This window comes from Notothenia rossii (genome assembly GCF_949606895.1).
Source record: "Notothenia rossii genome assembly, chromosome: 1".
Lineage (NCBI taxonomy): Eukaryota > Metazoa > Chordata > Actinopteri > Perciformes > Nototheniidae > Notothenia > Notothenia rossii.
In genome coordinates this window covers 72,272,071-72,296,715 of record NC_136912.1, presented here as the reverse complement: position 1 = coordinate 72,296,715, position 24,645 = coordinate 72,272,071, and the positions used below count along the sequence as shown (strand labels likewise).

Sequence of the window (24,645 nt, the reverse complement as noted above, 5' to 3'; positions counted from 1 at the left end):
CTTAATATGTCTCCCCCTGGCCTACCTACATTTCTCCAGGCCCACCCACACAATAATTCCTGGCTACGCCACTGGTAACGTGTATTATTTAGAACATGGCTAGCTTGTGATTGAGTAGTCACTACGAAACACCATTCTTTGGTCATTCTTTGGTCGTTCTTAGATCGATGTGTTAATGTGTTGTAGTCCAAAAAGCAATGGTTGGCGTCATGGTATTTACCATCACTTCTGACATACAGTCTATGGGGGAATGTTGCCTTTTGTCTACTGCACAGGAGGACATCCATGTACTGTGTTTGTACAGCAGACTTGCTTTCTCTGAGTAACAGCAGGAGAGGCAGACGTAGTGTTCCGAGATACTCCCCAAGCAGCAATTAATGATGACAATCTAGATTTTGATATGCTGGTCTTTGCAGAGGCAACTGGGCCAGACAAGTTGAGAAAGTCACCTATCTAATAGATGCCACCTGATATTAATGTTCAGAGGCACGCTGCCTCGAACCTGGCAGCCTCAGGAAATCAATCATCACCCCGGCATTACTTTCTTTTGACAAATGCGCTCTCACTGGCCAGGTAGCAGAGCTAATAGCCTCCAAAGTATATCTGTCAAAGACACAGATCCTATTAATTATTCAGTCACCTGTGCTCCTATGCTGTGGTGCTACCTTACAATATTTACAGTGCTGCAAGGGGCTGCTCTCCCATCAGCTTACTTTCCCTGAAGTGAGCTGCTTTTGCATGAGCCATAATTCCATCTGCTCCAATTCTTTTGAGGGAAGGAAAGAGACAAGCTGCTTTCGTTGCTTATCGAGAAACACTGCGGTCTCTGGAGTTGCATGTGTGTAAACATGGCTGAAGGCTGATGAAGGATTCACATTGTCTTTAAGTCCTTAATGAGACAGGTTCATCATTATGCTGAAGACGAGGTAGAGAGTTAGTGCTGTCAAGGACCTGGAGTGTTTGTTTTTTGCAATCATTCTAGATATGAAAGCAGGCTAAATATAGTTGGTATGAATGTGTGCATAATGATGCATTACTAATGTAACAAACAGGGCAACAATGTGTTTTAAAATGGTCCTGTCCATGTGGGAAACATTGCAGCCAGGCAGGGTTAAACAAAGAGCACAATGGTAGCAAATCCATCTGTTACCAGACAACCACTGGCCACCATGCTCTTACGGAGTTAAATCCCCTTTATTCCGCCCACAGAGGGGGAGCAGGCTGACTAGGGAGGAGAGAGAGAGAGGAGAGAGAGATGCTGCATTCACGTGAATAAGCGAAATATGGGAATAATTAGATAATAAAAGCATGCTATTTGCAGACATTGTGATGATCCATAAGAATTGTATTGATCGTTTGTTTTATGGACCAAGAGACACTCTGCACAATGAGGCTTTATAATTTCCTTTTAAGTAGTAACAGAGGAATGTATGTTCTAAATAAGACATCAACTTGGGCATGCATTTTTCTATTGAATACATTAAAAGAAGTGGCCAGAAGTATGTAAACACAACACAACAAATTGCTTTTAAACATTTCATACCAAAACCATCTGCTGATGTAACACTCTCTCTTATGGCTTTTTTACTCCCTTTTAAGTAGACCTATGCAAGGTAAGTTTTGGTTTAGTTTTTTTGCATACAAATTTGGAAGCGAAAAAAGAGGGAATTTATTTTCTTTCCACAAAATATGAATGAATGAACAATGAAAAATAACTTTGAAAATATATACAAACACAATTGTATTTATCAAATGTTTACTGAGTATCTTCAAACGTTTAAGTCCATTAATTTGATGTCTCAAAAACGTATTAAATGTTTGACTAAATTGCTCCTATAGTCCTAGCTTTAAACAAGAATATAATAGGATATCAGTATAGTATTTATAATGTGTTTGTTAGTGTGTCCGTGATTATGTTTCTTTTTGGAGAGTGTAAGCTTCACCCACACCCCTTGAACGCAGCATGAGCGTCTAACAGGGTCACGTGAGATGCTCCCCTAATATTGCAGTGACGTGGTAGAGTTCTGTCAGAGTAGAGCGGTGTCTGACAGCATGCCTGCCTGCCCGGGCCAGCAGCTCCCTTGCCCGGCTAGGAAATACGACCAGATTCAGGACGGAGCGGAGTGAAGATTCTGGAAAAACAACACAAAGCAGGGGGTTAAAGTAAATGTATGACTAGTTGTTTTTTTGCCTTGAGTACACGAGGAACATGTTTTCTCTGTAGCTTTATTGGACTCACATGTGAGAGAGGATATTTTTTTTTCATTTTTCTCCATTGCTTTCACTGCGCTGATACTGTACATAAGCCTGCCGAGCATCGTGAAGGACCAGCTGCACTCCCGCTGCTCGGCTTCCGCTGCTCTCTCCTCCTTAGGGCTTGGGAATGCGTGGATGCTGTGGTGCTTTACTCTTACATGTTTACATTTAATAACCTATCCTGTGAGTGAGATAAACTAGAATGAGACCAGGAAACAACAGTGGGTAAACCAAAATAACATTTTAAGTACTGAGGTAGAGGGAAGCTGTGACGGACACAAGGAGCAGGAGACAGGGGAGAGGAGGAGTCGCAGCAGGAGGAGAACTAAAAGCCTGCAGGTTTGTTGCCTGTGGGGATGAGGACTAGCAGGGACGTAACACATCCAAGGTGTCACTGTGATTAGAAGAGAGGGGGCTGGACGAGGAGAGGCATTGGAGTCCACGCTGTACCCAATCCAAGGAGGCGGTGATGGCGGGTGAAGGCACCGGGGTTCACACACTCCGTCAGCCGACCGCAGCCCTGTCAGCAGCCGCAGCAGCATGAGGAGGAAAAGGTACGCAACATTGCACGTCTCATCAGTCCTCCACATACTCATTATTCATTTAGCCTTCCCCACCCTCCTCTCCTCTCCATTACATCCAGCCATCCACCCTTGCCAGCCTCCTTGACGAGTATCCATTCATCCATCAATCAATACATTAATCCATCCATGCCTTTCCTCCATGTCCATAACATCCCCTTACCATAAGGCACTTTTTTGACCCCAAGAGGCTTCCTTAAATGTTGCAATGACAGTAAGTGGTCCCCCTTGGGCAGGTGTATTGCTGACACATTAAGGAATACTTGTTTTTTTAAATATAACTTTACCCCCTAAGGGTGAATGTTGACTATAGCTTTCATTTATCCTTGCCCAGAGCAGATCAGAGATTCCTGAAGGGACAATCACTGACATCAAAAAGGGGTCAGTAGTCCATAGCCTACTGTATTCCTTTACAAAGGTTTAAGTTTAGGAAACTCCTCCTTGGCCAGGGAGATCCAATTAATCCAGTTCAATTAACAGGGCTTTTTATCCACTTCATCACGTCCAGCTGCCCAAAGTATTTGGCACTGAAAGCCTTTGCAAGTGCTGAGATGGACATAAAAAAAAACCCAGCAGCTAAGCTCACCATCTGGGTATTCACTCTGCTCAGACTAGACTATGAAACTTTAATAGGGTCTCATTTTCAAACCACCTTATAATTGTTGCTGTGGCGTCTGAACGGACATCCCGACAAGACTCGAAGTAAGGACTATATGGCGTGGCTTTATTAACGAAGTAAAACTACAATTCTGCTTTGGAAGTTGGCAGCAGCACAGTGAGTGTTTGGATTTTACTCTCACTGAGTAGAAGAAAATCATCAAAGTCATATAATATTTACTACAGCTACAAGCTCAGAGCTGCCAAAGCTTTATTTCCCAGAGGGCTCTTGTATTTTTTTGTTTACTTTTAAGAGGCTGCTCGACTTTGTTACTGCCCTTTTTAAAGGACAAATTAATTTAAATGTTATCCATTACATCTATATTTTATTGCTTTGACTTGTGTGTTAAAGGGTCAGCAAAGAATGAAAAACAATTGCCTTAGTGTTGCTCTTTCTGGTTAAGCTTACATGGAAAAGTTGCATGTAAAATGCGGTACACTGTCAACTAATGCTTATTTTATTGTTTATAATTAGCCGTGTTTGGTCTAAAATAAATATGGAGGAATAAGTGTTCAATACTGGCAAGGACAGTTTCATAAAACTGTTTAGTTGATATCTTAAAACAGCTTTTTCTTGTCCACAGTCAGCAACCAAAAGGTATTCTGTTTTTGTCACATTACATGAAAACTATTTTGCTTGGCATTTATGCTATACAAATTACCTTATCTTATCCTAACCTTAACTAATGAATTAATAAGTTGATTGAAAATGTAGCGACTCGTTGTCTCCTGCAAAATGTCTTTAGAGAAAGAAAGCTCCTATTATTTTGATAATACAGAAGATCTCAAAAGGAACGTGTTTCACTGGAAATACTATCAAAACAAAGTAACTCAATTGCTTTGAGGTGGAGACAGAGATTGTCAGACCGGAGCCACATAAACAGTTGGAACATCTCGATATCAAGATTAAGTGGAGAAGGCAGAAATGTTTAGTTTATTTTGTCATTTCGGTGAACTGACCCTTTAAGGGATTTTATGTTCATACTTTGTGACCGCCGCTCCAGTGGCCTGGCCCAGATCTGACCAGTCTCTAGTGATGCATGGCAAAAAAGAAAACCCACAGCTGGCCATCCAGCGTCACTCATCTGCTATGTCTGAAATACTATCGAGAACACACCCTCATATCCTAGCCGACCAAACTACATTCTCAAAGCATCAGGTCAATCAAATGCCCCCAAAACATCTCTATCTCTTTCTTTTAGTTAAAGGAACAGAGAGTGGCATCTTTATTTAGAAATGAATGCAATTGAAATGCTTTGAGCACCAGATTAATTTCCATTATACTTCTCAGAACCATCTTTCGATGTCAGCAGATAAAACTGAAACTATATTGATGATAAAAAAACTCCACAAAAAGTGGACTCAAGAAGTTACGGACAAATTCAATGGAAAACTAAATGTAACTAATGCAGTTACATGTTGCCCAGTAGTTTAACTTTATTTAAAAAATGATGCAAATTAAAGATGTTTAATAAATAAGTATATTGCTAAATGGTTGATAGCGTACTTGGATGTATACATTTATTTGTAGTTGCATACCTCTCATACCAGTATCATCCAGCCAGGGGTATGTGGGTATTTTGTAGTTGCCAGTAGATTTGTTAAGATTGTCGAGAAGCTTGACTTATTGCCAAAATAAATAAATGGTGTAAGCTGTAACAGCTGAACTTTTATTGAGACCTATTTAGAGTGTTTGAAAACGAATCAGCAAGTGATAAGAGTTGACATTTAGTGTAATGACAGTTCCGGTAGATGCTTTTGGGTAGTAGTTCGCTGGATAAACCTAAATGCTTGGCTAAAAGTAATTGATAAACAAATGGAATTGTTAGCTAAGTGTAGTGAGTAGTGCTCCTGAAGGTAACTCAGGGCCTGACTCCTCCCCCAAACACTCCCCTCATTAGAGCAGGGTATAAAACTCACCTGGTTCCCTATGTTCTTCCCCTTGGCTCTCCTTTCATGGTTTGTGGTACAGGTAGGCTGCAATACTAAAATGTAGGATACGTCGTCTCATTTATTCTAGTATTGTATTACTTGCTGCTTCCTTGCAGATTACTGAAGCTCAGCAAGGTGCTAAAACCTCTTTCTGTGGTGAGTAGGGCAGAACCTGAATTGTTTGGATGCCGCATGGAGAGCCATTTTTAATCTTTATTTAACTATTGCTTATAGGTTCACCTGCTGCTGTTTTGTTTTATTCTCATTGACTTAGTGCTGTTTTTGTATACGTTTTGGTTGATTTTGTATTTTGATTAGTTTTGCATTTGTCTTACGCTTATACTTTACCTGTTTATCATTATTTAACCAACTGGGATCTTTTGTTTAACCTTGTTTCAGTTGTTTGTTTTTATTTTAGTAAAGCTGAGTGCCAGTCATTGGGGGGGGCTAGTCACCCTCACTGTTTGTTGTGGTGAAGAGCATGTGTAAGTGACCTGTTTGCTGTGACTGCACCCTAGTGTCACGTGAAGTAGCCTGCCACCCCATTAACTGGCCTCAGCCCACCTTAGTTTTGATTTGCTGTTCTTATATAGACTTTTAATGTTGCATTTTAGGTAAATATTTGTAACATTTAATAAAGATCATTTTAAACTGAATAGTTCTTGTGTGTATAACTCATGATTTTATCTCACAGCAACATTTCCTGAGTTTCCTTTTTCTTTTGATTACATTTAAAATGACTTTACTTTGAAACACGTCTCTGCCCCTCAGCTAACGAACCTGTGTCCTGAATTGTCTTTTTGTGTCTATGTCCTGTGGTGCCATCCCCCAGGTGGCGTTGTCGGTCCTTTATCCCCTATTTTAGTATACTATTAATATTCACAAACGCACCAACGCATAAGCGTAGCCATACTGTATGGTTGAACATATAGGAAAGGTGAGCTAAAAGTAATTGATAAACAATTGGAATGGTTTGCTTAAAGTAGCCTTATGGTTAAACAACTGGAATAGTTAGCTAAAAGTAGCACGTTTAAATGGTTGAGAATAGTTAGCTAAAAGTAATGGATAAAAGGTTTAGTGAAGTTACCCAGAACTAATTGATAAACCATGGAAATAGTTAGCTAAAAGTAATAGAACAACTGTGTCCAGGAAAAGTTGCTCAATGCACATAAGGAAACAACAGTTGGAATAGTTAGCTTAATGTAGTTTAGCGGCTAAACTGTTTTTAGGAATTTTAGGATTAAGGTAATTAATAAACAGTTATATTTAGCCAATATGTGGCTAAATGTAATTGAATAACTGTTAAGAACAGCTCAAAGTAATAAACAGTTGGGAGTAGTTGGTTAAAAATAAGCAATGGTTTTAGAAGTTAGCTAGAAGTAGCCTAATGATGAACAATTGAAATAGCTAAATGGATAAACAGATTATCTCCAATTAGCTAATTGATAAATAGTTATATTTGTATTGAGTTGACATAATAAGCTATAAGTACCATGAGTATCTAGGCTACGCAACTAGCACAAATGCAAACTTGATGGGGTCTATTAACTCACACTGAAAGTTAGGAAGAGGAAGAGCAACAAAACCACCTGACCTCTATTGTACTTGTTTTCTTGGCAGTCTTGGTGAACCCTTCTCTACACTCAGATGGTAAACAACAGTGAGAAATGACAGATTGTTGAGGAAGAGAGCAGCTGAATAGGGGAGAAAAATGACCAGGGCAAGGAAGGATTAAGGGGAAGACCCAGAGGTGCGGAACTAAAGTCACATGACATAACATAAAGTATTTGTGGACTTGAGACGTGCTTGACTAACATTGATAAAAGACTTGTCTTGACTTTGACTTGATATTCATGACTTTAGACTTGACTTGAGACAGATAACTCGAAAGGACTTTACTTTTTTAAAATTAAATATTTGCATTTGTTTTTGTATTGTAAGGAGCCCCTAAAGAGCAATGGAAAAAAAAAAAGAATACGGAAATGGGAAATGGCAGTGCATACATTATTTTAGATATATTTCGAACTTGGACTCTCATTCAAAGAGCTGTGCCTTTTACGCCACGCCTTCACTGTGTTTACTTTCATTAGAACAGCTAAAGAGTGACCGCGGGCTGCTACGTTTTAACCACACACACCTCTACACACATCGAACTGCCCGATTAATCCCCCTATTACTCGTTTTATGAGGGAGATGTCCGGTCACTAAGGCGCATGATGTGTGTGTGTTTGTGCTCAGCGCAGCTCTGTGTGTGTTCGGTGTGTTTGTGTGTGTCTGACACAAATATTTCTTTGTGCACAGACACAGTTAGGAAAATAATGAGACAGTGTCATATGGGAGCACCTTAGACAAACCATGGAGAAATGTTGTGACCCTGCTGAAGGGGAGGCAGGAGGCTTAACATGTTGATGTAAAATATTTGTGTTGTACTCCTGTTATCACTTTAGAGCCCTTTTAGAACTTATACGGTTATCATTTCAGCGCCCCACTCTCCATTGCTGTTTATGCTGAAAATAAAATTAAACTTTTCATAACCACAATATTTTTAACAGAATTAAATGCGGAAACTGGGGTTATTCATCAGCATTTTGTATGACTTGACTTGTGACTTGCTTGACCTGAGCAATGACTTGACTTGCTTGACTCTCACCACAGTGACTTGGGACTTGCTTGAGAGTTGTAGGTTAAGACTTGAGACTTGCTCATGACTTGCACATGTATGACTTACTCCCACCTCTGGGAAGACCATTGCAGTACTGAAGGGAGAGGTGTGTACTTGTTAGCATTCTCTTTACTTTCAAGTGACTGCTTTTGAATGAAGCCCAGCCGGAATTTCCTCGAAGGGCCCAATGGCCCAATCCCAAACCACGCCCTACACCAGGGGTACTCAAACTTTTTTGTTAAAGGTCCACTTGTGAATTTTATACAAGTTCAATGGTCCGGATCAATGCCAGTAAAGTCCCCCCCCCCCCCCCACCCCCGGAGCGGAGCAACGAAACTGAAATTAAGAAGCATTTCGGCGCGCTATGCATAGGGCCCCCTTGAGGGGGTTTCCCGACATGTCCTTGCAGTAAATTAAAGGGTGTTTCATGTTGTCGTTGCTGTGTACCTTCTTAATCTTTTTTTCTTTTTAAATTGTTACATTTATTCTGGTTTGTTTTGTGTTTGTATTTTTTATTTTAAATGTATTTATTTATTTTATGTTTTGTGAGCTGAGCTGTGCGATTTTATGTATCTCTCTGTACAGCACTTTGGTCTGGAGGTTTTAAAGTGCTATATAAATAAAGTTGGATTGGATTAATCTACCTTATTTGTATACATGCATACAGTAGGATGGCTTGAACTAGTGGGAGAAATAACACTGTTTGTCTGTAGCCAATGCCTTGAACCTCGGCAAAATGGCATTAGAAGCATTAGAAAAGGTAAACTTGCGGTCTGCAATGCGTGTTACACAAGTAAATATATATGCACGTTCATCATTCTCACAACGCGTCAGACACAAGAAAATTAAAATGTACATCAGAATTTATTTATTTATTTTTTAATAATTGGACACAGAGTTCGGTCCGGATTGATTTGCAGTTCGGTCCCGGTCCGGAGTTTGAGAAGCCCTGCCCTACACCCTACCTACCCCTACACACTACCCCTCCGTGACGGAGTGAACTCTGTGGAGTGACACTCGCAGCTCAATGAGGCTCCCTCCTGTCAGATGGAGGGAGTAAATACAGCGGCAAGCTTTGGGACAAACTCTCCTCTCTCTGGCCGAAACAGGAAATGCCGTAACTGTATGTAACAACTGTTTCAAATCAGCACCTCTTTGACAAAAAATTAAAATTGAATAACTAAAATAAAACTCCAAACATCTTTAATTGTGTTTTTGTAAAGCTCTTTTAGTTTTAAACCTGATTTTTATAAGCTTCATAGTTTTTGCAACAGTCTGTAAATATACACAACTTTATAATAAAATGCACACATTTACCTTTTTCTACACTAAACACAGGCATGATCCCAGTGGCATTTTTATATGTACAAAAGTGGTGGGGCACAAAAAACTTAGATGTCTATAAGCTTCTGCAGTGAGGTTCATGGCTGGTGAGGCACTGGCACTGACTCTTCAGGTTTACAAATATTATATTTTGACCTAAATCAAAATATAATATTATTTTCAAAAGCTTTTTTTGGCTGATGCTTTGATTACTTTTGAACAGACAGTTCAACAAAAGGATACCCAAGAAATGTAATTTAATCATTTAAATATTGAATTGTTCTCTCTTAGTAAGATCCCATTTTCAATACAATTGTGGTCTTACCTTGACTTGAAGATGAAGTCCATTTGCCTATCCTTCTGGACAAAAATCTCTATTACGTTTTTGTAAAAGTCCTCCTTATCTCGTAGTTTCAAAAGTCGAATCATAAATCTAATAGATTTATGATTCAAAAATTATAAAAGTAGGGTAGACATGTGGATATTATCCGGCTGAACAAAATGTGCCTTTATCTAACAGGTACGTTTCCCACAGATCTTATTTCGAGCTATTTTCTAAAATCCTATGAAGAAATCTCATTGCTTTTTTGTTGAGGGAAGCCCATGGATGTGTAGGGGAAGCCATGCGCAGCTTACTTCCGGGTTTTAGGACGCGTCACTGCAGCTCTCTCGTCTCCTCCACACACACGTACTTACAGCCAATCAGCTCTGAATTATGTGAGATGACGTATGGTGGGGATGGCAGCTCAGTGCCATATTTTATATATATTTTTTATGCATTTTTTTGTAATCATTATTTGTACTTTCTGCTGACACTAGATGGGGCTGTGCCTGCCCCTAATGACCAGTCGCCACTGTATGATCCTAAGTTAAAGAAATAAGACGTTATCATGAGGTTGTTAACATCGCAATTTATCAGTGGATGTTTGCAGGAACTACTTGTAAACAGCGTGTTTCCTAACGGACACACACAGCGTTGAGTCCGGTCAAGTAGAGACCGGTCTCCAGTCAGCACCAATGAAGACTCGCTATTTGAGGGCTTGATAACCCACTCCCCCTCCACACCACTCCACACTCGTTGTTTTGTAACAGCACTTAATGTGGCGGACCCTTATACCTTCTATAAGGTAATATTTACCTTATAGAAAATGCAGTGATCTTCGCGCTATTGATCTTGCGTGAAAACATAAACATGACGTGTTGCTATAGAAACGCCTGTTTACTGCGGTTCCTTATAGATAGAGAGATGGATAGAGACAGGGGCGGCGGGTACTGTAGGCTAGGGAAGGCTAACGGCCCCTCTACACTACAGGCATCGAAAAATGCTTTCAACGCTTCGCCCATTCACTTGAATGGGGTGACGTAGAAGATTTTTAATCTTCGCCGAACTGCATTGTGGGGAGCATGGCATGGCTTTGCAAGCATCACGAGCATCTATCGGCATCAAAAGTTGAACAATGTTGAACAGGGTTCGTTGAACAATGTTCAACTTTTGAGGCTCGATGCTTGGCATCAGCCAATCAAATCCCGTTTATGCAAATCCCGCCAGTGCAAGCGCTAGCCAATCAAACCGTGTGCAAGCTGGGAGAGCCAGACCGCAGTTCATTTCCTCATATTCCAAACAAGATATTACGGTAGCAAATCACCCGGTTCTTTACGACCAGAACTATTTACCGGGATACAAACCGGAGGAACCAGGCATGGAGGGAGGTGGCAGAGACAGTGGGTGAAACTGGTAGATTTTTCACCTGTTTGGAGAGTTTATATCCAGTTTACTTCGTTTTAACATTGCTATTGCTTTGTATGTCGGGGGCGGGAGATTCATGTAATTGGTTGTTGGTCGCGTAGCTCGCAAAAAATCGCCAAGCTTCAGACACGCCCAGCTTCAAGATTTTTTGATGCCTGTAGTGTAGACGGGCCGTAAGCCTTCCCAAATATTTGTGTCACTGCATCCTGGTTAGAAAAATATATAATGTTTGTGTCTTTGACATTAGCGCTGCTATGCAGCCACCTGTGCCCTGTACTACGAAGCCAGTTTAACAGACCCTGGATATGTTTGAGTTATCTTAACTAACCCTAACAAACGAAATCTCGCTAAGCGGTCCTACGACGCTAGTTATCAACTCGGTAAATCAAGCCAGGGTTCTATTTTGTATATGGCTTCGCCCTCTAAGGCTATTGCTATTGGGTAATCCCCCTGCGCACCCGTGCAGCACTGAAACACTTGTAGTCCACGCCCACCCGCAAGGTGGGCCCCACCCTCGGGCTCCCTTCCGGTATAAATAGGAAGGAGGCTCGAAAATCTTCTCCCTCTTTTCTTCAGCACACCGTTACTGAAGCACAAGAGACACTTCAATTGCAGAGTAAACATGAGTAAAAATTGTGTGAGAGATTGTTCCTCATGTGGCTCTGGGTTCATAATGAGTTATGACCATCACAGATAAAAGCAGTATGCTAATCCTGCCTGGGGTCAGAGCGCACGTACGCAGCTCTAAACCAGCACGTAGCATGCACACACTGCGCCCGTCTCCCCTCGGGCGACAGGAAGCGGAGAGCGGACGCTCTTGCTGCTGCGGCCGAGGAGGACGATTGGCCCATCCAGGCTTACGAGTCCGCGGACGGGGGCCTCGTGTCCTTGGGGCCGAGTGCTGGGCAGGAGTCCAACAACTCCTGCCCCGCCTCCCTCTAGGGCTGGGCGATATATCGAGTTTACACGATACATCGTGGATTGCACTACATGCAATGTCGTAAATGACCACATCGTGAACATCGAGTATTATGTTGTCAAATCAGTTTCCCGCCGCGGCCAAAATGAGCTTTCCTTTCTCCCTCATAGACACAGTCACACACGCAGGCATACACGAAGGCCCCGCCCAACTTGCACACAAACATTACACACACGCACAGTGACAGAGAGGCATTGATTTTGAGGAGAGCGAAAGAAAGGTTAGCTAGTTTAAACCTTATCACAACATGTTTTTTTTTTGTATGTCTTGTGAACGCAACGCTGGCATAATATGATGTGGCCTGCTGACATGGCCCGTGTTTAATTCAGCCCAGATGCGGTGACTGCAGGCCAAATCCATGAATGCGGCAGGCAGGTGTCCAAAATAAAGTCGCACCGGTATGAGGCGCAGTGAGAACCACACACCTGTCAGACTAGCGATTGGGCACATTTACATTTCAGGAGAATAATGAAGATGGTTGTTCCACTCCGTTTCTCATGAGACCAGCGCGCTGCTGTTTGCATTAGTGTGGACTGGACCGACTGAACTGATTGTGGAAGGATGGACCCCCATCATGCGAAAAAAAGGAGGAAAGGTGGTGCAGAGAGGGAAAGGGAGAAAAAAAGCACGCGAGGAGGAAGCAGCGAAATGTGCTAAAATCAAAGATGTATTCAGAACCACCCGTATGGTACAGAATGACGAAGCAGAAAGTAAGTTAGCCAACATTATGAGCCACATTTCTTTCTACTTTCTATATTGTAGCCTGATGTGTACATCGACTGACTGTCAATAAAACAGTTTCTCAGTCCAATGTTAAGTTAGTGGCAGACCCTGTGTGACTGAGACTGGGAGGCTACAAAAAACCCAAACCTCCTTAATGTTACTCAAGGCAAATATATGTAGGCTAATATAACCGTTAGACTGCAGCTAACTGTGGGGCTACACAAGTATATCTTTTTTGTGTGTTGGTTAAAATCGTTTTAATAGAAACCACAAATGAAGACAGTATAAATAACAATGGTTTAATGCAGACATATGTTGCAGGGACTACTAGAATCATCATACTGGCGTGACTGTAAACATCAAGGGGTAAAATCAAAAAAATGTATGTGTTTTAGAGGAAATTTCAGAATATCGCGATATATATCGTGTATCGCTGTAAATATCGCGATATAATTTAGAGACCATATCGCCCAGCCCTACCTCCCTCCACCGTTCACCGTTCGGTTCTCCCCTCCCTCCTCTCCCCCGGATGGGGGGGACAGAGTCGGAGCAGGGTGCCAGCTTGGCGGCCAAACATGCTTTCCCCCTCTCCGTCACCACAGCGCTACCGGCGATAGGTGGCATCCTAGGGGAACTGCCGGAGATCATACGCAAAGCGGCGGCCTGCAGAGATCTCCCCAATCCCCTAGCTCAGGAGAGGTGTGCTCCGGACGACACAACCAGAGTTTTTTAGCGGGAGCTGGCGGTCTGGAGTGACCCGATCTGTCCACGCTTCCCGGCGATCAGGAGGTTCCAGGAGGGGGCGGCGGCGAACCCGAGGACCCTGAAGGCTCCGGTGGCCACATTTGTTCCCCTCACCAAGGTGGAGGGGTTCACAGATGCTGGTTTCGCAGCCACCCTTTCTCTGGAGCTGAGCCTGACGGCGTTTTTTGGGGTAAGATAGGCCAACATAATCGCCGGACGGCGCCCTACGTTGAGCTCCCCCAGAGACCAGTATGTCGCCCGCCAGGCCGACCGGGTGCACCAGTGTGCCTTTCAGGCGGCGGCGAATAACATCGCGCTGCTCTCCAACTCGGTGGTGACACTGGTAGAGCGGTCCACCACCGAGGCAGAGGAAATCAGCAAGGCGGCCAGCACGGCGCTCACTCTGTGCACGTCCGTCGCTGTCTCCCAGGCGAGGATTTCCGCGTGGGTGACACAGATCCAGCGCAACCTCTGGCTGCAGCAGGCGTCTGTTACGGAGACGGTGCTACTGGAAAAGTGCTACTGGACGCTCCAATCAGCCCGGACGGGCTGTTCGGACCACAGTTCCACGCCAAGGTGGACTCCAGAAAGACGGCCGCGGAACAGGCGGACGGCATTCGCCAGCATGTACAGCTGGCTCCAGCCTGCTGAGTGCCCAAAGTGGCGCCCGCAGCAGTTGCGGCGTCCACGCTGACCACAGGAGGCCGCAAGCGGAGAGACGCCCACAGCAACCGCCTCGGCGTCAGACCGCAGGGGGCTCCGTCCCACGTCTCCGCTCCCCCGCCACCCCAGAGACAGGGTCTCCCGGCGGCGAGTCAAAGGGGAGTGAGGCTCCCCCGCTCTTGGTCTGCTCCGCGAGAGCCTCAGAAGAAGCAGAGCCGGTAATTAAGCCGGCTTCCACTAATCTGCTGATTAAGTAGACAGCAGGGCTCCCTGCAGAAGCCTGCTGGTTTTAACCTATCGGTTAATAACCTGCAGAGCTCGCGGCATTCCTCCGTCCGAGATACGCCTCCTACACACGGTCATAATAACCCATTAGCGCCGTTATAACACCTCATGTGGACAGCACTGCACACACCTCCACTCATCCCCTGAGCGTGTACACGCCTCATGATGACAGCCGGAGTGAAACGCAGTGTGTGGAGGCTTCCTCGCTGCCCTTTCGCCTCACGGGCAGCCGCGGCGAGGGCAATGGCGTGGCTCGTCACCTTGACGACCATTACAGCACATCACAGAGAAGCCAGAACGGGGGAATGAGCAGTATTCCAGGCTGAGTGCCCCCAGCGGCAGCGCCCGCAGCGCCACGGCGTCAGGGCTCGCTGCAGAAGCCTGGTTTTAACCTATCGGTTAATTAACTGCAGAGCTCGCAGCATTCCTCTGTCCGAGATACGCCTCCTACACACGGTCATAATAAACCCATGAGCGCCGTTAAAACGCCTCATGTGGATAGCACTGCACACACCTCCATTCATCCCCTGAGCGTGTACACGCCTCATGATGAGAGCCGGAAGGAAAAGCAGCGTGTGGAGGCTTCCTGGCGTGGCTCGTCGCCATGACGACCACAGAAATTCTCGAGCATGTGCGCCCGCTCTCAGTGTTTCTCAGAGTGGCAGCGTGTGTGTCTGATGGACAGATGGATGAGCAGGCTGATCAAGCAGAAGGTACACTATGCAGTCGCCTCCCCCCCCCCCCCCCCCCCCCCACAGTTCAATGGGATACAGGAACAGTCTTGCGCTACATTCAGAGCTGCTGGAACTCCTGTTGAAAGAGGATATTTCCAGAGTTCCTCAAAGGGAGGAAAATCAGGGGTTTTCACTCCCGTTATTTTGCTAATCCCGAAAAAGACTGGGGGAATGAGACATCCTCGATCCGTCAGTATTCCACATGCTGACGATCAAACAGGTGCTGGAATGTGTTCACCAGGACGACTGGTTCACTTCCACCTGAAGGATGCATACTTCCACGTACCCATCATCCCAAAACACAGGAAATTCCTGCGTTTTCTCATTTCAGGGTATATCAGACCAGACAATCGTCTGCCGTTCTGATATTTCCTGGCTCCTCGCATTTTTGTGTAGAGAAGGCTGGAGCCACTACACAGAGGAGGGATGAGAGTGTGTTTTCTCTGGACGACCTGCTATTTGCTGGCTCGCTCCAGGGAGGAAGTCGCTTTACAGACGGTACATCTCGTATCGCATCTGTCAAAGCCTGGGTTTCATAATAAATTGGAAGAAGAGCTGTCCTCTTCCCTCTCAGACAATCGTTATCTGGGAGTGGAGTTAAACTCAGCCAGCATGAGAGCTCGGCTCTCGCGGCAGCGAGTGGGGGAACTGACAGCTCTCCTCCGGCGTGTCACAACCCACACAGCCCTCTCCGTGACGCAGCTGCTCTGCGTTGGCGTCAGCTGGTCAGGTGATGATACCCCTGGGTCTCTTCCAACAGGGGGACTCCAGAGGTGGTTCATTCGCTGCAGAAGTCTGCTGTTTTTAACCTATTGGTTTATAAACTGCAGAGCTTGCGGTATTCCTCTGTCCCAGATATGCCTCCTACACACGGTCATAATAACCCACGAGCCCCGTTATAACGCCTCGTGTGGACAGCATGCACACACCTCTCATCCCCTGGGCGTGTACGCGCCTCATGATGAGAGACGGAGTGAAACGCAGCCTGTGGAGGCTTCCTCGCAGCCCTTTTGCCTAACAGGCAGCGGCAGCGATGGCGTGGCTCGTCACCATGACGACCATTACGGTACATCACAGAGAAGCCTCTCCCCCCAGCAGTTCAATGGGATACAAGAAACACTCCTGTCATCCCAGGAACAGTGTCTTTTACTCCGCTATTTTTCTAAATCTCGGAAAAGAATGGGGGAGTCGCCCCGTTGCTGTACAATCAATGTGTTGATTCGCAAAGACAACAGGCCACGGCTATGGAAGCAGCCTACCTCAATCGCCAGGGAGGAGTACGATCTGCGCAGCTTCTGAACACAGCCAGGCGGTTGCTGTTCTGGGCGCACACACACGTTGCTCTCATCAGAGCAATGTATATTCCCGGAGAACTGAACAGAGGGGCTCGCAGAGCGCAGCAGCCGTGTTATGCGAGGAGTACGGAGACTCAGACCTGTGTCACGCGCACTGGCGCCTCAGTGGGATTTGGCTTTGGTGTTACGCGCACTAAAGCAAAGCCGCATTTGAACCTTTAGACCAGGTTCCGTCATGCCTCCTGATCCAAGGAGATGGCAGTTCAGCTGTTTTACGCCCTAGCCCGGCTTTTATGCCAAAGGTCATCACAAGCTCGTTAGAGTCAAGAGTGATCACCTTGGATGGTCTCATCTCCTCAGTCAGTGGAAGACATTTGCACTGCTGCATCTTGGTCTTCCCCCTGTTCATTTATTCAATTGTATTTGAGGGATGTCTCCCATTCCTCTCTGACACAACCTGTATTGGGTGTCCTGTGAGTGAGTGACGTCAGGGATCCAGCTGTGCGCCTCTCTCCTGCCTGTCTGCACGCAGAGAGCTGCTGTTCCCCCTCTTTTTGTCACTGGGCAAAGTATGACCTTCGTCTTACACGTACATACCTGCCGCTACTTTTTCATAGCGGCAGGTATGTATTGTTCCCAGCCTTCGTCCCCTCATGGAAAATATTCCTGTTATGCTATATTCCAGGGAAGGCGATGCGCCATTACGCATGGCGCAATAGGCATGGGTTATTATCTGAGCAGGTGTGTCTGTGCTTCTAGTACTGGGCGGACCCAGTGGGGTGCAGACTACATCATGCTTCGCCCTTAACCCAATAGCGATTAGAGGGCGAAGCCATATACGAAATAGAACTGAAGTTACCTACTGTAACTCCAGCTTCTATGCGTATTGGCGAAGCCCTCTAAGTGCTGGGCCCCACTGGCTCCACGAATAGCTGAAGAAAAGTTATTTTGTATGGGAGCAGATTGTCGGCCCTCCTTCCTGTTTATACCTGAAGGGAGCCCGAGGGTGGGGCCCACCGTGCGGGTGGGCGTGGAATCCAAGTGTTTCAGTGCTGCGCGGGTGTGTAGGGGGATTACCCAATCGCGTAAGCCTTTGAGGGCTACACCAATACTCATAGAAGCTGGAGTTACAGTAGGTAACTTCAGTTTCTCTCTCCAACTGAGAGCGCGTTCACGTGAAAGGGGCGGAATTAGCTACATCACAAACAGGGACAAGTGTACTGACAGTGCAGCGTCATACTTCATTAATGAAAAGTAAACTAATATTAGACAAATGAACTTTAAAAATTCATGACTTAAACATATAATCCAATATACAAGACACATAGTTGCACCTGCAAGGTGAATACAGAACAACTGGTGAAAAAATAAATAAACTACAGTGTTTGAATATGTACCACAGTTTTATGATATCACTACCCCGTCTAAGACACGAGTGGATCTGACTTTAATTACATTTGAGTTAACTTAATGTGTTGCTTAAAATAATACTTCTGCATACAGTATATATGTGACAATGTAAGTGTTGCACGGCCAGATACGGCTCGAGAAGCTGACTCAGATAAGGAAATATTGTGATATTATATGATCAATGGTCTGATTGATGATGTGGTATGAATGATAAGTGCGACACGTCGGCGTCTTCTCTGCATAGGCTACGGCAGTTTAAACTGTATTTCCTTTATCCTGTAATATGACTTGATAGATTTAAACTCTGCACACTGAGCTCTGATTGGTCAGCAGGCGGTACTTTCACTGAGTTGATCTCTTTTCTATAGACGCCGGAGGCGGGCAGCGTCAGGTAAAACAAAGATAGCCTTCACAAACCTGAGCCTCACACGGCGCCTATGGATAGAGATTGATAGTTATAGATAGAGAGAGAGAGAGAGAGAGAGACACTTTGCACATAACTCACGGTAGCGATCTTTTATACTTCATGCAATCGGCATGAAGTATAGCTGAGAATCCACAGATTCGATTGGTATAAGTTTCATCACTGTGCGATAAAAACTCACTCTTAACCCGGTGTTCTGGTATGATAAATAAAAGAACATTGTACCTTGAAAATCAATGCATTCTAAAAGCGGGTACATTTTACCCGTTGGCGGTTTTAGGTATACAGCGATCCCTGGCGGTTCTAGTGTTAAACATTAAAATGAATCATAAATATAGTGGTTGTATTAATGTTATCCTTCAAGGCGGGAAACCTCAGTCAGCCACATAATCAGTCATGCTAATGTTTCAATAAAGCAGAATTCAACACCTTACGCCAGAGAGCGGCCAGTCTAAACGGCTCCCAAATGGTAGCTGTATTTGTCTTGAGGAAAATGTGTCACTAAGTGCACCGCTTTACTAAATGAAGGTCTCATCCCCTTCGACATCAGCCATGCTCATTTTGCATTCATTACAAACAATGTGGAGGCAAAAACAAGCTAGGTTGTTAAAATGGGCATGGAGACAAAGAAATCAAAGTGTGGAAAATTGCATTTATACCTCACAGTCCCCCGCACCCTCCTTGTTTTCTTCCTCCAGCTTTAAAGCTGATGTGGTGACAGAGACAACACTATAATATATGCCTAGCGTGTCACTCCCGCAGCCTTCGTTCTGATTATTGACCGCTGCAGAATCGCTGGGGCTTTAATTAGTGCTAGTGTAACTAATTGGCTTGCATAAAAGTGACATTGATGGGAGGCAGGAAAATGAATTAATGAGGAGAGGCATTGGCACATTAAGTGGAACTGCTAAAAAGTAAAAATGGATGTCTGGTCTCTCAGTGAAATTGGCATTTTTGTTGAAAGCGAAAAACAAAAACAAAGTAATACACTCCACCATTCATGCTCTTCTCTGTGTGTGTGTGTGTGTGTGTGTGTGTGTGTGTGTGTGTGTGTGTGTGTGTGTGTGTGTGTGTGTGGGTACGGATGTCCGTCGTGTGTGTTTAACTTTGTGTGCATGTGTATTTATGTGTATATGTGCCCCTCTGTGTGTGCACACTTCATCAGAACTCACGTAACTAGATGTTAATTTAGTTGACGGGAGAAACCTCTCAAGCGCTGGATATGCTTCGATGTAAAGTATGTTAACCTTTAAAACAAGGCCGGCCCTGGCCCCTCTCATTCTCCTGTAATTGCTTGCGCTGGGTAGGCACAGTTTCCTGAAAAGGTTATCGTGTTCCTTGCCAGTTGTCATGATGAACGAGCAACCATAGCAGGAAATGAAAATTGGAAGTTTGGAAAATCTGCCTCACACCGAGTCGGCATTTAACATTTTCACAAAAATAATGCTTTGTTGTTCAGTAGATGCAATTTATTAAAGTGCAAGCAAACAAATAAGCAAAAACGCAAACGCAGGCAGTCAGTAAATTAACAAACTCAGGAAGAAAGAATTTTTCAGACTTGTAATGCTGCTATATAAAAATCAAGTACAACCTGCAAGATGCTGCTGGCATTTTCTTTTTTTCCTGGCGTGTGTGTGTGTTCTCATGCACAGCAATAATGATGTATGTTTCTAGTGTGGATATAATTATGTTTGAGGAGCACATGCATCTTTTGTGTGAGTCTATAGACACAAGAGTGACTTGTGTGTGCAGTAGGCTTGTGTACATCATTAAGTCTGATCTGCATTGTGTTAGTGTGTCTGTGAACACAAAAAATGATTATTCGTGCAGTATTTGGTGCGCATATGATTATTTGCGATGCACAGTACATTTTTTGCTTGTGCAAACCGACTGCTCGCCTCTGTGCTTCCCCTGGCGCACAACTCCCTGACATCATTCACGTCACATTTTTTCAGCGTTGCATGTTTCTGTGTGTACATCTTTTATTTAAGCCTGTGGTAGAGGGTCGAGCAGCCTGGGTGGTCTCATCTAGACGGTAGGCAGCATTGATAAGCCGAAGGTGGAAGTTGAATGGCAGATGAAGGCTGTCATCACCAGAGGCTGGCTGAGGCTCTGGAACCACTGCCTGCCGGACCCTGAAAATCTCATTTTGACAGATGCATCTCCTCCCCTAGCTGTCGACGCCCGGTGGGGGGCTGATGACACGGGCGGCTCAGTGTAGCGTTATCCGGCAACACGTTGAGCAAACCTGCAATTTATACTTCTGCCCCAGGCATTAAGCTGAATAATGACATGCAAAAGGCACCGTCTCCCCATGCTCAGCACCACAAAGCCAACTCATAGTTTCCATGAGGAATTGTATTTTCTATTCTTCACTGTTTTTAGAGTCTTTGATGTGTTTATCTAAGACATTCTCTTGTTTTCACTCACTGTAAAAAAGTACTAGCATAATATGCTAATTTAGTATGTTGTATTTACTGTGAGAGTAGTCCAAAAAACTTGTGTTATGCTGTATGATAGCAATAACGCACACATTGTATGCACTGTATGCAAGGTAACATTTATAGCAGTAATCTTCCCTTCTGCCACTGCCCTGCTGGCAACAGTATTTTCTAAATCTCATATATATTTTTCCCATCACATCCCCAGAGCCTGCTGTGTTTCACGTCCCCGTCCAATCAAAGATGCTACAAACAAAGCTGTCATATTGATTCAGCTTCTCCCTTTCCAAATGTAAAGTCAGCTTATCAAAAGAGCCATTCACCATAGTGGCTGCTGCATTCACAGAAAAGCTCTAATTGGGGCTTTTGCATCTGGAAGACATTAATTCAGAATGTCTCTGTCAAAACAAACCATAAATAAAATGATTAAGAAATATGCTCCCCGCAAGTATAATAAATAACACATCTACAATCAGACATTGACATGTGGCTCAGTGCCAGTCATTTGAGAGTTCTTTTAAACCGATGCCAACATTTGTATCTGTTCCTTTTTTTCTCTTTTCAGATTAGAGACAGCAAACACAGAGGAGGTGACCCTTATCATATCCTGAAGGAGACGAGACATCGGGCATGACCTTGTATTTGTCTACGGTTCCAAAGAAGAGCCAGGGAGAAGCCTTCATGGCCAGAGAAACATTGCTTTCCTTGCTCCATTAGGAACTCTTTTAACCCTGCTGCAAGCTGCACTGGGGGGCTCAAACGTTCCCCTGACTCCACCAGGAGGCTCACTCCAACCCATCTGCCAGCTCAGATAACCCTCTGATAGTTGGTAACCACATGTTTGAGGTGAATGTGAGTGACTGCCGCCGCCCATTCTCAAGCAGCAGCAGCAGCAGCAGCAGCTTCCTGCGACCCCGATCTGCACCATGCAGTGGAGACGGCGGCACTGCTGTCCCATCAAGATGACCTGGACCGTCAAGCGGTCGCTCTTCAGGACCCATGTGGCCGGCCTCCTCTCGCTGGCTCTACTCTTCACCCTTTTCTTATTTTTCAGCCATCAGGATTGGCTTCCGGGACGCAGCGGGCCCCGGGAAAACCCGCTGGCCTACACTGTCAGGGGCTTCCGTAGCCCCAAAGGCGAAGCCAACCAGAGCAGCTCCCTGCGGAGCCTGTGGAGGGACACGGGGTATGTGGCACCAAAGACTCTTCTCAACCTCAGCTCTCAGCAGGCGGATGGGGCTGCAGGGGAGGCAGCAGCAGGAGGCGGAGGGGGTTCCAGGATGGGGGTAATGGGACTTGGGGACTCCATGAGCACCAACAACAGTTTACAGAAGGAGATGGGTGTGGGAGGAAGGCTCAGTGCTCAGCCCTACCGCTACATCCTGAACGAGCCTTTCAAGTGCAGGGACAGGACGCCCTTCATCATCGTCCTGATCGCTGCAGAACCCGGACAGGCCGATGCCCGTAACGCCATCCGTCAGACATGGGGGAATGAGAGCAACTCAATGGGCTTAGGGTTTGTCCGTGTTTTCCTGCTAGGCACTGGAAAGAGCTCAGACACCTACCTGCAGAGCAGCATAGAGGAAGAGAGCCTTGTTCACCACGACATCATCCAACAGGACTATCAGGACACTTACTACAACCTGACCATCAAAACGCTGATGGGCATGAACTGGGTGGCCACCTATTGCCCACACGCCTCCTACGTGATGAAGACAGACAGCGACATGTTCGTCAATACCGAGTATCTCATCCAAAAGTTGCTTAAGCCCGAGCTGCCTCCCAAACAGAGGTACTTCACCGGCTACCTGATGAGGGGCTATGCACCAAACCGAAACAAGGACAGCAAGTGGTACATGCCGCCCGAGCTGTACCCAAGCGAGCGTTATCCGATATTCTGCTCGGGCACGGGGTATGTGTTCTCAGGGGACATGGCCGATCTGATCTACCAGGCGTCCCTGAGCATACGAAGGCTGCACCTGGAGGACGTTTACGTGGGGATCTGCCTGGCCAAGCTGCGCATCGACCCGGCCCCTCCTCCCAACGAGTTCCTCTTCAACCATTGGCGGGTGTCTTACTCCAGTTGTAAGTACAGCCACCTGATTACGTCCCATCAGTTCCACCCAAATGAACTCATCAAGTACTGGAATCACTTGCAGAGCAACAAGCACAACGCCTGTGTCAACGTGGCCAAGGAAAAGAACAGCAGGTACAGACACCGAAAGTTTCACGGAGAGAGGCCTCCTTGACGCATCCTGTGATTACAACCCCCGCTCAAGAGAAAAGGGGAGATGAGCACACTCTTACTACAGTCTTGGAGGGCATATGAACTCAGTACTATACACTATATGGGGAAAAGCACATTGTTTTTGGTATTGTGTACAGTCGATGATCCAAACTATTTTTTTAATTTGAGGAAAAAATGTTAAGTATTGTAAAACTGTTGAGCTATTTCTAAAACGGAGGATTGTCTGTGATGTGGAGCATAACGTGCTGCTGCTGTCTCAAGGGTGATGTTGAGGATAATTCAGGTGCCAAGAGAAAGGTGGTTATTCATGCTACAGTTAATGTGAAGGCTCGCCTCTAAAGGGTATTACAGTATGTCACACTTTACAAATAAAAAAAATAGGCACAGTGGTGTTTACACAGAAAAAGGGAAATGCACATGTATTTTGTCGAAAGTCACACTACCTAAATATGAATGAAAATATATTTGACGTTGACCAGTTATGCTGCCCGGTTTCTCAGTGTTTACTTTACAGATTTATCAAAGAACATGACTCTAAAGAGAAGGTTTATCCGTCATACACTGTATTTTATTTTTTTTAAATCTACATGGAAGCACTCACGTCCCGTCAGAGATGACTGAGATTGTATTTTTTAAAGCTTTACATTGAGTATGACTCTGCACTTGAGCAAATGTGCAATGAATTAATTAACAATTAAATGTACTGAACTCAAGCTTGTAGTTGTGAGTGTGTTTTATCTGTGAGTCTTTTATACATTTAGGCCTCTTCAATATCATTACTCTGTACAACCCATAATCAGCATGGGGCTGGGACATAACTCACTCAAGATTGCTGTAGTTTCTACATTATGATTTAAACAGTGATATTTTAGTGGGATCTGTTCTAAAAAAATATATTATTTAAGATGATCAATTTATTTTCAATCTTCTGTGTATGAGATACAGACGGGGAGAAATGCTGTTCCTCACAATCCAGAGGAATACACATATAAATATCTAATAAATATATATATATAGATACATATACGTATATATACACATACATAAACTCCTATACACCCTCTTATATATATATGCATGCATATATATATATATATATATGCACATACATAATCAAACTTAGAGAGATACGTATATACAAATATTGACAGAGTTTTGACAGAGTTGACAGAGAGTTTAGAGCCATGTGGAAAAATGATTATGATCACATTTTATTAATCGCTAAGGAGAAATTCAGTGTTTCACTGGTGTTCTTTTACAATTACACACATAGTCCCAAAATACACACACAGAACAAAAGGTCTGCCAGGTTGGAGTTCGGATGGGGACTCAAACCGGTGACCCTTCGCTTCCCAGGCCCGAGTCCCTACAGAACGAGCTACTGCCGCACTAAAAACAGAAGAAGTAGTATATGACCTGACACTTGAACAAAATAGAAAGTATAATTTAAAATGTACATCTCATAAAAATTACTTAAATCACAAAACATTATGCCAGTTAAAGATTAGCATGGATACCTCAAACTTTTTTTACCTGAACTC

The 24,645-nt window shown here is 44.5% G+C and overlaps 1 protein-coding gene across 3 annotated transcripts; it reads left to right on the top strand.

The window, feature by feature from the left end:
- Positions 1-1,984: 1,984 nt before the first annotated feature.
- b3galt2 (UDP-Gal:betaGlcNAc beta 1,3-galactosyltransferase, polypeptide 2) lies at positions 1,985-23,817 on the top strand. 3 transcript variants are annotated; one of them, XM_079669696.1, is made up of 2 exons: positions 1,985-2,810; positions 21,422-23,817. In XM_079669696.1, the coding sequence occupies exon 2, from the start codon at positions 21,783-21,785 to the stop codon at positions 23,103-23,105; it is 1,323 nt and encodes a 440-aa protein (XP_079525822.1). In that variant the 5' UTR covers positions 1,985-2,810; positions 21,422-21,782; the 3' UTR covers positions 23,106-23,817. The 3 variants fall into 3 exon arrangements, with proteins under 3 accessions (XP_079525822.1, XP_079525824.1, XP_079525823.1); XM_079669698.1 differs by lacking the exon at positions 1,985-2,810 and adding an exon at positions 2,828-5,466; XM_079669697.1 differs by lacking the exon at positions 1,985-2,810 and adding an exon at positions 2,828-5,582.
- The last annotated feature ends 828 nt before the right edge of the window (positions 23,818-24,645 follow it).